Below are 17,025 nucleotides of genomic sequence, written 5' to 3'. Positions count from 1 at the left end.
AGACCCCAAGCCAAATAAGCTGCTCATTAATGTATGTTTAAATTATAAACTTCCAGTGTAAATCTAAATTACTGTAGTTGCCTTTAATTCTTTTAACATCCAATCTGCAAGGATAAACTTAAAATATCAGCACACATGTTCCGTTCTTTTTTTGAACATATGTAACAAATATCTAAGAACTTCATACGTGAAGGCTATCAATGAATTCCCGTTCTGTACGGAGACTAGCAGTGAGATCTAGCACCTCAGTCGTAATCTATTATGATAAGTGTCAAATACACCTTTTTTTTCTTTTTGGATATTCTCTTAATAATATCTTGGCAATGAGCAAATAAAAAGCATTTTCTCTGTGGAAGATTTGATTGCAATTGAAAAGCACTGCATTGTATTCTTTTTCAGGCATTATAACCAAAAAATTTTTTACCTTGTTCCTGTACGCACTTGCACGTTGAATAATGGCAATGGTTAAGTACTCAGCTGTAACAGTAACTTTTCTTTTTACTACACAGTGTCCTGTCAGCTTACACAGAATTATTTTTCACCATTGTGTTCGTTAAAACACTGCTTTGGTGTTTTACTAACTTGCCATGAAAGTTTTAACGGCTATTTATATTTTCACTTTCTTAAGTCTTATAAACTGAAACAATGATGCCTCTTCAGATAAAGGAATAGAACATTCGTGTACAAAACTGGTTGTCTCATTTTTTTTTAATATGTTTTGAAAGATACTGGAAATTTCACGCTGCTTTTTGGATCCACATAACTACTTTAGTGCTCTCTCATCTCCACTGGATTTAAAAAGTGTATACCAAGAATGATACAGTAAAGGCAGTTAGACTGACTATCTCAACTAAGCAGTTTCTAGAATTACAGTTAATAGCAGAGATGACGTGACCTTATCTTCTTGGTATTTTTTTTCGCAGAATCTAGATTTGTAGAGACGGAGTGTTAGTAGACTTAGTTGTTTATTTTGAGAAGTGTGTTTTGTTGTGGTTGGTTGGTTGTGGGTTTTTTTTTTTTTAATTACACAGTAGTTGCTTATTTTAGTGAGAAATGTAGTGGTAAAGTTATCCCTCTATCGCATGACAAATGGCAAGAAGGGGGTGAACTGCCTGTTTTACAAGGAAATAAATGATATTCCCAGTTGTCATCCTTGACAACTCTGGAATGTACACATGCTTTGGATAAGGCAGTTAACATATACAGATAAATATATATATATATATACACACACACACACACAGATGTAGATAACTATATAAATTTATCACAGTAGAGAATCAATAGATCTGACAGATCACATGGGTGAGAAGGAGCTTGGACTCCTGGAGGTCATCCAGCCTGACATCCTATTCAAAATGGGATTGCCACAAACAACGGATCAGATCAGTGATGGCTTTGTCCACGCAGGTCCTGGGAAGGGGTGACCCATAGTTTTGTCCCATCTACTTTATTGCCTCTCCAAAACTCATCTCCTATTTGACTTCTGTGGAGGAAAAAATAGCTACCTGCTCTGTTGTACTCTTTCTCTTACTAAAGTTCAATCTTTACTTGATTCATTCCCTAGAAGTTTCGGTCGGTTTTGTGTGTGTTGTCGTGTGTTGTCCCGTGTGTTGTGTGTGTGTCTGGCTTTCACAGCTGTTGTAGAGCCTCAAATTTGTTGCAAATTTGTTATTTATTATAGGAAAATGGTTATGAACATGTCTTATGATATGCTTAGAGTTAAATTTAATAGGGAAATAATTTTATTTCCATTCCATATATAATTTATGTGAATGCCGAGTAACAAAAAGTCCCATTTGGAAAATTAGAATATTGGGGGGTGATACCCCGTCAGACTTTCCCCTTTATCCTGTCCCACTCAATCGCTGTTCATCGGCCAGTCTGATCTCCTTGGCAGACTTGATCCTAGGGACTTACCTACACAGACCTCCATCCACCTTGAGGTTAATGTCGCTTTTTCCTGCCTTTCCTAGGCTTTGGGACACAAAAAGCTCGTTCCTTCTCCCTGAGCACAGGATAACCATGAATACAGCTGTGTTGCTGTGTAGAGAGGGGGAGTGCTGCCAATTTCCATTCCCTTATTTTCAGTCCCTTCTGCTGGGATACACGAGCCTTTTGTGTCACCTCAGTCCTGGGGAGAGGGGTCTCACTTTGTGGAAGAGTAATAGGATAGAGTTATAGAATCATTAAGGTTGGAAAAGACCTTAAGATCATCAAGTCCAACTGTCAACTTGACTGCCAAGCCCACTAATCCATGTCCCGAAGTACCACGTCTACATGTTTTTTGAACACCTCCAGTGACGGTGACTCCACCACCTCCCTGGGCAGCCTGTTCCAATGTTTGACTACTCTTTTAGTAAAGAAATTTTTCTTTATATCCAATCTAAACCTCCCCTGGCACAACTTGAGGCCATTTCCTCTTGTCCTATCAGAAGTTACTTGGGAGAAGAGACCGACACCCACCTCATCACAACCCTCTTTCAGGTAGTTGTAGAGAGCAAGAAGGTCTCCCCGCAGCCGCTCCTCATCAGACTTGTTCTCCAGACCCCTCACCAGCTTTGTTGCCCTTCTTGGCACATGCTCCAGCACCTCAATGTCCTTCTTGTAGTGAGGGGCTGAAAGACATGGTGTTATGGATGGTATAGCCCAAAGAGGAGCTGTGCCAGCTACAGCTAAGCAGGGCAAAAGAACACAGATAATGTCCAGTACCTAAAGAATTTGGTATTAAAATTCTTCTAACTTGACAGAATATTACTTTATAAACAGTGTAAAGTCGTATGATCTGATCTTATTTTTTCTGGAGTCAGTGGCAAAATTATACTTGTATAAAATAGTTCTGGGAGGTGATATATATATATTTATATATATAAAAAAGCTGTTCTTTATTTGGGTCCCATTAGTTTGTGGTGCGTACTTGGGAGTAGATAGTGGGTTATGACTGAGAACATCAGAACTGGCTGTGAGAAGTTTCCTGTAAAATCGTGGAACAGATTCTTGTCTCTCCCATTTTGCATGAAGTTATTAATGCAGGGACGGTACTGACTTCTGGCACGGATGCTCTGATAGGATTAGGGTGAAACTCAAGAACAACTCAGTGCTGCGGAATACTGACTTTTTTTTTTACTTTTACAAATTCTGTCAATTTTATCACACTGTCTGAAAAATTTGAATTTTTATTTAGATACGGGGGTTTCGTAGAGGTGAACTTGTGTAATCTCTCTCATACTGTAGTACATAACTGTTCGTGTATTTGAGAATTGTGTAGTTTTTAAGCACAAGACTGTACCAGTCTTGCACTTTCTTAGGCTTCAGTAGGTCTGAGCTGTATAGAATTTATACATCAATGCTTCTGAAAATGCATGGAGACACTGTAGGTTTCCTAAGAATACTGTTTTAAACATGAAGTCTGAGGCCATGTGAAGTCCTATGTAGTAAACAGCTATGGCGCATTACATACTCAGAAAGGTTTTGCAAGCATTAAAAGGGCGATTAATGGTTCTGTAGGGAAAGCTATTTGGCTCATGCTTGTGTCCAAAAACACAAGTCTGTCTTTTCTTCTGACGAAGTAACTGTGTATTTGATAAGGTGATTTGGGGACTAAAGTCCTGGCTCTTTCATTCTGTAGAAGGAGAGAGGCTCTGTTACCAATATTAGTATATCACAACATTACATGTTCAAAAGATGCGCCTCCTCTTCTTTGAGGTTGTATGACTTACGGTTACAGGGAGAAGCAGCAGAATAATGAACAATGCTGGGGTTTGATGCTTTGAAGCTGTAGCTGAAGACTGCTGGCAATATTAGTGTTTTTCATACAGTAGAAACTCCTTAAAAGCTTTACTGTAAACATGAGTGTAGAGTAACCTATACTTAGATAATACTCTCTGCATGATAGACATGCTGTTGGAAGGTTTCATCCTTTAAATTGGCCAAGGAGGGGTGTTAACTATTCAGTTCTGAACATGCTGTAGAATTTTATGTTTGCATTTCTAAAGATCTGCAGAGTATTCCTGTAAAATTGAAATGACAGAACTCAGACTATTAACAAATTCTTACTCCTTCACAAAGTTATTTAATCATTTGTTTTTACGTTGCAGCTGAGATTAAATCTTATTCAGCCAGAAGATGCAGACAAAAATGGTTTTTACTCCTGGTAGTTTTAACATCCAAAAGCAATGGAGTAAACAGCAGATGTTTCTGTGGTTTGTATATTCTTCAGATACTCATTCAGGTGAATAGTTTGTGCTACACTCCACTGTGAGAGATTAATAGATTATTCCTTTTTAACTTTTTAATATCTCTGCAGTTTGGTACAGAGTTTACAGGTTGTTTTTATTTTGGAACAAAAAGCTGCTGTGTATTTCATATATCTGCTGTGTATTCCTTAAACTGCAATAGCTTAAGTCAGTGCAATGGAGGAATTCCACCTGAGTGTGACAGTGAGAGGTTCAGGATAGTTGTTTATGTTGTTTAAGTTATGTAAATTGATTTTACACTTTTAATGATTCACTTCGTTTCTTGATTGTCTGCATCTGAGGTTAAGGTTTAACGGATCTCTCAGCAGTCCTGGCAGAGAATGATCATTAATTCCTCACCCCCCCCTGCATTAATATTGAATGCTACAAACAAATGTGTTTTGCTTTTGTGTTTTCTTTTTTTTAAGTTTGAAGTTGATGTCTTCAGTGAGTAAAGAGTAAAGCTACTTTGGCAAGATAGGTAATAGTTGAAACAGTTTCTTGAAACATGCTACTGTTGAAAATTAAAGCTGCTGGAGTTACATTTTGTATAAATGTTTGTATTTCCCTATTCTGAGCATGTTAATATTTTATGTTTTTGTAGTGGTGGAAGAAGGATTGTGGGAGAATGGACTTTCCTATGAGTGTAGGACCCTGCTCTTCAAAGCAATTCATAATCTCCTGGAAAGGTAAGAAAAACTCTGTTGCACTCATATATTTCATTTTGATATTTAAAATAATGCAGGAGATCTACAGACCTTTTATATTATTATTGATCTTAAACCACACTTTTAGAGGTAGAACTTTAGTGCAAGAGACCCAGGATGGAGATGGATCTCTTAAGTCATTGACTTAATGTATCATAAATGTAATGGCAATGTATCATAAAATGCGGTACAGACTAATTAAATGCTCGTACAAAGAATAATGTCGATATATATTTCTGCTTGCATTTTTGTTGGGGAGCTGTTTCAAAAGAAAAAAAAAAAAGTGTTCACCTTCTTGAGGTGCTTACAAAGAACAATTGTATTTGACCTTCAACCCCTTTGATGAGGTTAAATAGTATGTATCTTAAAAGATAACATTGAAAGATCTTAATGCTGTTCTTCCAGTCATCCTAGTTATGTGCATGTTGCAATTTGACTGAATGTACACAATATTCAGGGTGAAGTTTAGCAGTTCCTGGCTCTGACAGACCTAATGTATCCTAGCATTGCTTTCTTTTCTCTTAATCGTATATATATACACACACACACATATATATATAAAAATACGTATCTGTGACTTGACTGAAAAGTTATTCTGGGATTAGTTAATACACTTAGGCTTTTTCTCCTTAATCCAGCTATCAACTCTTCTGCCTACTGAAGATTATCTTGTTATTAGGTCTTCAGTGAATGACATTGCATCTTGGACTATTGCATTTTATTCCTTCTCTGTTACTGCAGGTTTTCAGGTCATCATCACCTTCCTGTACTGTATTTCCATTCTTTTTAGAATGCTTGGAGCCTTGGAGACCTTCTTAGAATTAACTGTCATTAGGCTATGCCCACTTTTTGTGAATTTATAATAATAACAACAACAACAAAATATAATGCACCTCCTGTGTACCTTTGTGTTGCAGTAATTTTGCAGAATGTAGCACTGAATATTTTTTCCTTTAGAAAATAAGCTAATTAAAAATACTTTCATCTTGTCTCATTTAGTGTCCTATTTGCTTTGATGTGGATTTACTAGTAAGCAGGTTTGCATTATGTTCCTGAGGTTGTGTTTCCATGAGTATAGTAACTGTCCCCTTGACTGTTAGTTTATATCTGCTGCAAGTGAAGTTTGAATGGCCACCTAAACACGCATGTGCACAGGGACAAGGACTAGTTGTTGTATTTCCTATTTTCTATCTCATCAGTCTTTTGGGGGGGGGGGGGGTACGTAAGTAATAGACTACTTAGAGTGAACAAAAGCATAAAAATGAAATTCCCAGTCTAGAACGTTCACTAGCTCTTTTGTAGCTTTGCAGCATAAAAGGGAAAAATAATTTTACATGTGCTTATTGATCTGTGGTACCCAGCCAATTTTAAGTATGACTCCTAGGGGATATTTTTATTAATTGGACCTTTTTAAGCTTGTGAAGTAAATTTTTAATTATTTTTTAAAAATAAATTAATTGAAATCAGTTGGCAGAGTTAGCAGAATTGTTCTGTCCAGCTGTGACTGAAAAGCCTTCAGAGCTTTCCGCAATAGTCTTTGAAATGCAGTTGATCAGCGCGTGTCAGGTGTTTGCCGAAAGCCTGGTTTCATGCCACCAGATGCTCATCTGACCGGTGCTTCCGGCTAGGCCCTGGGGGATGAGGGTCCCGCCGCTCTCCGGTGCTGACAGCAGCTCTGAGGTGGCTGTGGCTCTAGCCGGGGCCCTGCTCCGGGGCTGGAGAAGCTTCCGCTGGCGCTGCCGCGGTGGCACGCCGTCGAGAAGCCTTACTCTCAGTCTCTAGACTTAGTCTAATTTTAGAACGAAATACTTGTGAAGCCGACTTAGGCTGATGGTTTACCCAACAGCTATCAAATTAGCTTCCTCATTTTTTTACAGTATTATAGCTGTGTTTATTTTAAATTAGATATTTTGTTGGGCTTTTTTTGTTTGCCATACCAAATCTTATGTTAACATCATAATAATTTCCTTTAAAATCATAACAATAAGTGTGTAGGTTTTATTGAAAGGAGAAATAACACTTTAATTTTTAAAAGACCCATTTTATCCTGTGTTTAGAAAAAGCCCGATTAATAAAAACGAGGTCTTTGAATTTCTTTCTGACCTTATCAAGCGACAGGGTTGCTGCCTGCATTTGACCTGTTGTGGGGTTTTTCTGGTTTATTGTGCCGTTAGCGAAGGACAGATTTTCTTCGCTCGGAAACCTCTGGTGTCCCACCAAGGTGCCATTTTCGCAGCAGGGCCGGGCGCTCACCCTGACTCCTACAGCTGCGGGTAACGCGGCTGGTAAACCCGGCGCTGGCCTCTGTGGGAGGGGGAGGGAGCGGGTGGGAGGCGGCCGCCAGCTGCCTGGTGCCGCTCAGAACCGGTTCCAGCCGGCTCCGTCACACCAGTCTCCCGCCAGCCAGAGGAGCTCAGCCGCGTCCGAGGAGGAAGGCGGCAGCCGCTGGAGAGGGGGCCGGCGAGCGAATGGGGGCGGGAAGAAGGGTGGTGTAGGTGACCTCCTCCTCCACCCATCGCCTCACCGAGGGCTGAGTGAAACCTGCAGTGAAAATACGGGAAGTTGGGACTAGGAAGAAGGGAGGAGAGGCGTTTGTTTTAAGTCAACCCTGGGAAGGGCAAGAGAGGGTATTTATGCAATTATTTACATTATTTTTTTTCTTCCCCTCAGTATCCATATTAGTGATCAGAATTTTATGTTAATTGGCAATTAATGTTAGAAGATCTGAGGAAATAATAAAATATTATGGTATTATTTCATAATCATTAGTGTGCTCTTGTCAGGTCATTTTATTATTATTTTTTAATAGAAAAATCAGAGATACGAGAGGTCAAGTGACAGTGAAATGCTCAAATAGCTGTGCTGCTGAAGAAGAAAATACCACTCAGTCTTAGCTAGAGAAATGAGCCAAGGAGTTCAGAGTATTTTATGTCCTTATTTCAGATGATTAAATAACTGCTTTTAAGTGTATACTCATTTGTGGGTTTATGACCAGCCTTTTTTTTTTTTTTTCCCTTCCACACAAGTTCATTAACAGCTTCCTGTGAAAGACTAGTTACCATTGAGTGCTTATATAGCAAAAATAATGCCGTACTGTCATTAATTGTTCACTCACCTGAATCTTTGAGATCCATGCTTCTGCAGTCATGTTTCCCATTTTGTATGGGATTATACCTTAAATAACCTGTGATTTAGTTTAGCATGTGAGGGTTGGCTGATTTTTAAGGCCAAGTCTACGTGTGAAGTTTTTCTGAATTTTTGAAACAAATATTCACCTTACTCAAAAAATACGCCTTCATAACAAATTTCTGTATGTGATCCCTTGGGCAGTATGTTCAACTACGTGTTTAATGTATGAAGCATACTTAAATTGTGTTGGCTTATTGCTAGTCTGATTCATTGGTACAGGTGGACTTAGAAGGGTGTCAAGCACTCCTTAACTTGTCAACCTAAATTGGTTATTGATCACTTTGCATCTTCACTGTTAGTTTTTTTTAAATCCACGGAATATACAGTTTCTCTAAAGAAGTTGTGCACTTCTAAAGGGACCACAGAAAATAGGTAACTTAATGCTCTAAATTTAGTGATGTGGGAGTATGTTTGTTGGAGTGAGGCTTTCTGAGAGAAGAAACAGTAATTACGCAAGTTTCAACACCTGAAATCATGTTGTGGATCATGCGAAGGAAAAATGGTTCATTGTTAATATTTGGTTAATACAATTTCCTGACATTCATATACTATACTATGCCATTTACATGCCAAAAATACAGGCATGCACATTCTTCATCGTGAAGCCTGAAACACTGTATAGAAAAGAATCAATGCTATGAACTGTCTTTATTAAGAACAGGAGTTTGAAAAGTAGGGTGATGGATCTGGGTAGCATGGAGCAGAAAAGATTCTGTCAGTGGTGAGGGGAAAATGCATGTGTGAAAGATCAGCATCATGAGATGGGACAGTGATTCTCTATGACTAGTGTGGGAAAATAGAAGGTGGCAAAGTTACATGGAACCCAAAAGTTCATTTCAAAATGATGGAAATTCACCTGCTTAATCCTTTAGATTACTGTCTTCAAAGACTGCTTCTAATTACATCTTAAAATGTAACTAGTAATTGCCGCTGTATTTATTTTCTAGATGCTTGATGGATAAAAACTTCGTAAGAATTGGAAAATGGTTCATAAGACCCTATGACAAGGATGAGAAACCTGTTAATAAAAGGTAAGCTGACCTATCTATCAAGTACTGTTCCCATCAGTGCTGGATATTACATGATGATCATTTGATGCTGCATTATGGTGGTAGTTTTTCCACTTCTTTTACTGTGTAACAAGTAAAAACACAGACACTTATTTGTTCGCTTCAGCAATACATAGAAATCAATTAAGCTATATTTTAGGTCTTGTTCTGATAATTTAAGATCTGAAGGTGAGGTTGGTATTTATCCCATAACTCCACAGAAATATCACATATCTTTTTATCCTTTGAGTAGCATTTGCCTGTTTCTCTCACTACACAACAGAACTCCAGGCAGTTCTAACAAACGGTTTGAATTTCTGGACACTTAACCCCAACCTGACATTTTAAGCAGTAAAATAAGTAGTATATAGATTTACTTATCTATTTTCTTTAAAGATATCAGCCTTGATACACAGCTTTCACTGATTAGGTAGGCTGACAAATTAGACCTAGACGTTTGATTAATGCGCTTCTCTTGCAGCAGCATAACCATGGAGAGGGGCTAGCTGCCTTCACTTGCTCATTGCTATTTCCTCTCCTAGCTCTAAAGGTTACAATGTTCTCAGATCTTCTGGTACTTGCATTTATAGTCATCTGCTAAACAAGTTCTGTCAAAAATAATCTGAGTTAAGCTGAAACACAGATTTTCTAACGGGAATCATTTTGACAGAACTGGGTTAGGAAGTGACTAAACATGCAGTTACGCTGGAAGATTTGAAAGTAACGAGCAAGCGGCGATGAAGCGGGGTGGCAACTTCTTCATCCAGTGTAGCTACAGTCACAACAGCGTGTCTGATGGCAGCTGTAGGTGCAGGTGGAAATCATTCTGTAGATCATACATGTCTTCTCCCTCTCATCTCTTTTATCTTGCTGCATTGTCTTACAACAGAAGTGTCTTACTTCTGATACAGTGTAATACTACAAAAGATTGGCTTCATTCTGTAACAGACTTTACATTAACCTGGTACTTCCAAACAGCAGTTGTTTTTAAGGTATAGCGCAGTAATTAAACATGGATTTGTTTCCTTTCTAAAAACAGAAAACATTAACTTAGCGTGGGGTTATCTCTCGCTATTTACTCTTTGTAGCTAAGTAGACTTACACTGTGTACGTGTAACCTTTGATTTGACATCGACCTAATGGCAAGAAGCCAGTGAAAGGTCCAGGTTTTTCCTTACCTTTCTCTGTCCTGGCTGTAAATATTCCAACTTCCTCCCTCGTGTTTTCTCTGCTGCTTTTCTGATCACACCAAGATCTAGTTTAATTTTCTGGAAGATTAATTCCCTAAACTGGTAACCATGTAAGAAGTGTCATTTCCAGCTTCTGGAAAAGGGAGACAGCTCCTTTCAGCAAAAGCTGTTTTATCAACTTTACTGCAGCCTTAGCGCTCAGAGTAAATGTATTTGTGAGTCTCATGTCTGTTCCTGGTGTGTATCAATTTAAGAAGTGAACCATCTTGATACAGTAGATGGTGTCTGTCAAAAACAGCAGCAGCGCTGGCATGGAAGTTATGTTGCTTTAGAATTCTGGCAGATTAGTAGGTCTTGCGTCTTATTTGCATGGGTGTAACACTGAATCACTTGTATAGTGAGGTGCTTTGCAGGGGATAACTACATTTGCAAATATACGTACAGAATGCACATAAGTGTATCTGGTCTGGAACATGTTACAAAGAATTAATTCACGTGGAATTTAAATTGTATTTGAAGTATTCTTGTATATTAAATGACATTTTTATTATGAATTTTAGGGTTGAAGGGTAGACTTAATTTGAAGAAGAAAATGCTTGTTGGTTTGTGTGGGTTGTTGATTGGTTTGTTTTTTTATAATGTACTTGTCACTGTAGATTCTGTGGATATACACCATTTCAAGAGTATTTATTTAGCAATAATAAATATTGCCTAATTTGAGACAGGTATTGTGTTGTTTCAGGTTGTTAATTTTTTCTGCTATAATTTTTCTGCTGTATCATTGGAGTTAACTAATCATACTGAAAAATGGTAGCAAAGACTGCAAAAGCTGACAATAGAGTCAACTGCAGACAGTAGCAGCAAGTAGCAGGAGGCTCTGGGGACTAATTTGTCCAGACATTTTTTTATTTAATCTTCTAAGCTTTCTTTCTCAATATAGCACACAAAGCTATCTTTACGCAAATTAAGTGATTCGTGTTAATTCCGTATAAATTCTATGTGAAACTGTTGCTGTAAGCAGCCGCTTGCTATAGATAAAACAATAGGGAGCAGTCGCAGGAAGAGGAGGCCAACTGAGAGTGTTTGGGTATTTTAGTACTGTGGGTAATGCCTTCATAACCAAAATAGTGGTATTTTAGAAAATGGTAGCTAAACCCATGTTAATATATAAAATGCTAGAAATAAGTTGCAGGTATGTACAGTGATTAGGTTGAAGTTTGGGAACAGGTAATCCCTGTTGAAAATGCATGCCCTATTCTCCTTGAATGGGAAAAGATGTATGTAGATATTATATAGATAGATATACCTGCCTTGAATGGAGAAAAACCGAGCAGGTGTCATTCTGGCAAAGAAATACAAATGGTTCCGAAGTTTGCTTTTATACTTCTACTTGTGACAAAGTTAGTAATTTCAAATTTCCAGCACCCAGAGTTAATAACTTCATTTCAGGAACATATTGAAAAGTGTTGGACTGGCTATAAATAACAGGGAAGGAATTAAAACTCATGTGGCTGGCTTTCAAGGAGTAAATTCATTTAGGGCCTGTGATTTTTGTGAATGGCATTAAAGGAGAAGGGTGAGGAGGTCTGTGACTTCAGAATGAAGTCAGAGATGAAGTGGAGCAGGGCAGTGGCCGTGACCTAGTTAGTCCTGAGGTGTGAAAAGGATGTTTGAGAACAGTAGATGACCTTCTGAGGCAGTATTAGAAATAATATGCAAGATGAGCTTTTCTGGTCTTTTCAGCAGGAGTGAGGGAACAGCAGAGGGAGTTAGATCCGTATATGGTGCTGTTTTGCTTACAGTGTGAACCAGATGCTTTTGACAGGAAATTTTGTGCAGAACTTGTGGGTTTTCTTTCCCGAGTATCTTTAATATTATGTGTCATTTACTAAATAATTCTTCATGTTTTATTATCTGTTCTACATCAGTGCATGTCTAAAATATGTTTCCACACTACTGATGGAAAATGGCAAACTTGCTTATTTATCTACACAACTTCGTAAAGAAGATCTGTGTGTTTGGAGTTTACAGAATTTGTGTCATACAAGGCATAGGTAGTAGGTAGAAATTCATCTTCACGGTCTATTCAGAGTCACTTTCCAAGTCTTGTACAGGCATTTTTGGTTTCGGAAAGCACCACCATAAAACATTAAATGTCTGACGGACAAAAAAAATTACGACCAACTTATGCAAGAATCTTTGCTAATTACTTTAGTGAGTGTTTTCTTGGTGTGTAGTAGGAAAGGGGGGGGTCAGTTTCTTTTGAACTGTATGACCAACTTAGCATAAGTTGTTAAGCTGTTTCTAATTTGTGTAAATGTAAAGAACCTGTGAAAAAATTGTTGCTTTTTGTAGCTTAAATAACTGATGGATCATCCTCTCTTCCAACAGTCTGATAGGGGTTTTTTTAGCCTTAAGAAGAAAACAAGTTTCATCAGTGAAATATTTTGAAGTAGAGTTTGTTTCCTTTTTTACTACTAGGTGAAAAGACTGAAAGATGGGAATGGTATCTAGATAGTCACATTACCCCCTATGCAATTACAGATAGGCTGCAACAAAATATAGTTCTTTAATTTCAGTTTCCAAAAAGATTTCTGTTTATGTTACTGTCCCATAAGACAGTTGATTATGACAACCTCATGTGATGCTGATCGAACACAGGCATTTCTGAGTTAGGAGGCTGGAGCACCGTGTCTGAATCTGATATGGAGGTTTGGTCCTGACACACAGAGATAATGTCTTTTGGCAAGTGGTATTCAGGTGTTTCATTAAATGATGACATAATTCAGTAAAAGCATGGTAAAACAAGTTTAAGTGATCTATTTCAATTTTTAATAAGATTTGAATTCCAGGGCTGAGAAATGATAACTGATTGATTGTGCATTTACAGTTCTCTGCAATGCAGTAAGATTGTCTCAATTTGGAGGGTTTTATTTTCTTGAATTTGAGAAAAATAAGCTACATAAATTGTTTTAATTCTGCAAATTTGTTTACTTGTATTTTAACCATGTTTTAAAAAATTCAGTAACGTGATCATACGTGTTTCTTGAAAATGGTGTATAGTGATGCTATAGTAATATATATGTACAGTGTTGCCAACTAACATCATCATAAATGAGGAAAGACTTGGAAGGAAAATAATAAAAATCAGTCTGATTTAATTTTAAATAATGTGTGCTTATTCCTGACTTGTCAAAGTAAATGTGGTAGAAATACTGAGTAGTAAAAGTATAAATAAGAAATACTGCGTATTTTTCAATCATTCTTCCTACTCCTGTAAAAATAAGCTTTTCTATTTCAGTTCGGGAGGGTTAGTTCCCAGATATATTTTTGAGGTTTAAATTCTGAGATGTTATGTTCATCTTTGCTGAGTTTCTTCTCAGTCTTACTTATGGTTTCAGTAAAATCATACATCAAGCTAGTATATGATATCTGTGGTTGGCTGGTTGTTTCGGTTGTTGTTGGGGTTTTTTTAGGTTGGTAATCTTGTATGTGCTAAAGCTGACTTAATTCTTACCTACTCTGAAATATTGGGTAGTGCACCCAGTGGAATACGGTCTGCATTCATGTTTTAGCAGAAGGAATAGGTATAAAATACAATCTATAAAGTAAGTGTTTTCACACGCATTCAGCAAAAGCTGGTGCCATCAGTATCAGTATGTTTGTAAATATTTTAAAGTAATTTAATATAATTATATTAAATTATATTAATACCATTAATAAGTAGAATTTATTGTTATGTTTTATGGACAGAAGACAGTAAAACATTATTAGTAACTTAGGGTTACCTAAGGATACCTATTGAGATGGTTTGGGAAAATGCTATTGAAGCATTACCATTTTAATTACTATTATCTCTTAATGGATATATGCTACTGGTACTCTTGGGTTATTTTGTTTGTGTCGTATTCCAAGAATGTTGTATGTAAAATTCTTGACTGAAAATGTTAGCACACTGTGCAGGAAAAAAACATAGTGAACTAAAGGTCTTAATGCTCGTGTGCTTTATTACCAAAGTAACTATCTAGATAAGCTGTAAATTAAGGAGTGTTCTGTATTCAATTGTCTGATGCTTTTCATTTAAAAATTAAAATAATAAAACTGGATTTTCTAAAAATGGTAAGAACTCTCACAGAGGATACTGTAAAATTTTCATTGGATATATTAAATACATGACCCAGTTTGCATTGCCTCTGCGCAGCTCTACGTCACGGTATGTAGCTACAGCCGTTAGTTTTTATGAATGTCCTTCAGTAAGTGAACGGGGAAGCCAGATTGGTACAGTTGCAGCAGCTACCACTGAGGGCTACTTTCTTCATGATAATGGCCCAACCTTTTCATCTTCCTTTTTTGGGTAAGTGCATTAAAAAGACAGTGGCAAAGCAACCCCAGGCACCTGATTCTTCAGATCCCTTGACCCTTGCCAATCAAGATAAAGTCCTGGGAACAATAGAAGGACTCCCTACATGGGGTCACTGGTAAGATGTCACCAGAGCAGTGTCTCTAGTGTGCTGCATATACCCACTGCAGCCAATTCAAATGATGCTGTAGAGTGTCTTACAGAGCTGTTTGCTGACTGCATGGAACTGAGCCAAACAGCTAAGATAAAAAAACATAAAGGATGTTGGAAGGTGTGCCACTGTTTTTTCAGTCCTGTGATGTTTTGCATTTTGTTGATGGACATGAGTTTGAAATTCCTTCTTTGCAAGTATACACTTGGTTTGGTAAGGGGGTTTATATTATTGCAGTGGCCTCTTTGTATGGATGCAGCATTATGTCAGAACAGGACTGCTGCTAATGAAATTTATTGTGGTATTTGTGCTGTATTTTTTGCAGTACCTGTGTCTCTAGCAGCCACAGTGTAGATTGTGGGTCTCTGATATCATACAGAAATTCCAAAATGTGGGCAGGATTGTATGAGGCAGGAGGGTATGCAGCAGAATTGGCAAAGGTTGGTGATCTGGCATGGCAAAATCTTGTAAAAGGATGTTTGCAAGCTCCAGTTGTTTGGCTCCTAGTGAGCCTTCAGCACAGAAGCAAGGACTACTGACCACCATCTACCAGTTTGAAATTGTTAGCAGAATTCTTATCCCTTTCGGTCTTGAGAAATCCTGTCTTGAGAATTCTTAGCCCTTTCCATCTGGCCCACTGCCTTTAATGTAGCCTGCTTTCCTGTGTTGTACTTGAGCCAGCAGAAATATTGAAGGTACTGTCACAGAGTATCATGGTGCTTTCACAGGTGAGGTGCTTGAGACTTTGGATTACCTTTTTCCTTCTTAAATAGTCTGAATCCATCTGTTCTCAGTATATGTTTATAACTACCATTTCCTTGTAGGATTTTGAGGAAGCTAGGATATACAGGATATGTATGTTGGGATATATGTTTCCATGTGCAGCCAGTTACACAGTTTGGGTCACCTCTTTCACCTTTTGCCAGGGGGAAGGGAGGGTTTGGTGGCAGATACTTTTGTGGATTCCAGTTTATAATGCAGATCAGTTATCTCTAGAATTTTGAAGTTCAGGGTCTTTTAACTGATTTAATGAATGTAAATGAACAAATGTATAAAGCCGCTCTTGTCATCTTTAACTTCTGGATTTTGTAAAACCTTGTGGTTATTATTTGCTGGCAACATTTATTGTATATACAAATGTTTGCGTCTATAAGGTTACTGGAATGCCTACATATATTCCAAATATTTGTATTATTTAATGTAACTGAGTCACAACATTATTTTTCACACTTTTATAACTTTTTAGAATGATAGTTATTTAAATGATTGAAATATTTTGGACTACAGGTGTACAAATGGCAAGTAGTTCAAGAAAATCAGTTACGAATTTCTGTTGTCTGTTTCTTTTCTTTTTTTGTGCCTTACTTCTAACCAGCTTAAATAAAAATGACTTAATATCTTCATTAAGTGTTTTTGGATACACTTGTGTCAGACACTTGGAACTTCAATCATTATATATGAAGCCTGGCCTAATCAGGACTTGGTGACCAATTAGTGAAGTCCCGCTAATGTTTAAGCTCCTTTTCTCATTATTGGCACTGGATGTAAAGGATAAACTAAGTGCCCCTGATGTGCTGTTAATTAGATTTGTCAGGACTCCCAGTTGCACTATCTGCCAAACCCAAGTGTTGTCACTTACTGTATCAGTAATGAATTGACCTAAGGGCTTTTATAGATATTTAGAGGGCCTTAGTATTGAATACTTAAATCTGTTGCAACTATGGTTGTAGTTACAGCTATAGCTCTGCTTACTGTACTGCAAGAACCTTCACAAACAAGAGATAGTGGCTTTCTTGAATTTCTGAAAATGAAGCTGGATTTTGTGCTTAAACCGATTTAAAATCCTTGTAGGCAGGATGTGGTCTTTTGAGTTCTGCAAAAACAGTGGCACTATAGGACTTGTTTTCAGGCCAATTCCGAAGTAAATACACTTCCTCATATTCCCAAATAAAATTGGTGCCTAAAGCAAAAAAATTCTTCAATCTCTTTCCAAAAATAGGAGAGAAAACTTCAGTTGAAAGCAATTCCATTGAATTATTTCAGTCAACAATAATACCTTTTTCATTTATTTTTCTGACAGTTTTATACCTCTCAAAATAACTTAATCTTGAAATACAACTTTGTTTTGAAACAGAGTTATCCAA

The 17,025-nt window shown here is 37.5% G+C and overlaps 1 protein-coding gene across 1 annotated transcript in view; it reads left to right on the top strand.

Moving 5' to 3' along the window:
* Window positions 1–17,025, top strand: part of MED13L (mediator complex subunit 13L) — a gene marked incomplete at its 5' end in the record, with an annotated part of 179,169 nt that overhangs the window by 71,823 nt on the left and 90,321 nt on the right. The window contains 2 exons of the mRNA XM_082007756.1: window positions 4,840–4,924; window positions 9,079–9,162. Coding sequence (XP_081863882.1) covers window positions 4,840–4,924; window positions 9,079–9,162 — 169 coding nt within the window. The remainder of the gene's footprint in view (window positions 1–4,839; window positions 4,925–9,078; window positions 9,163–17,025) is intronic.

Source organism: Phaethon aethereus (genome assembly GCF_964289735.1).
Source record: "Phaethon aethereus genome assembly, chromosome: 17".
Taxonomy (NCBI): Eukaryota; Metazoa; Chordata; class Aves; order Phaethontiformes; family Phaethontidae; genus Phaethon; species Phaethon aethereus.
The sequence above is the reverse complement of the archived record's forward strand: the minus strand, read 5'-3'. Positions and strand labels throughout refer to the sequence as shown.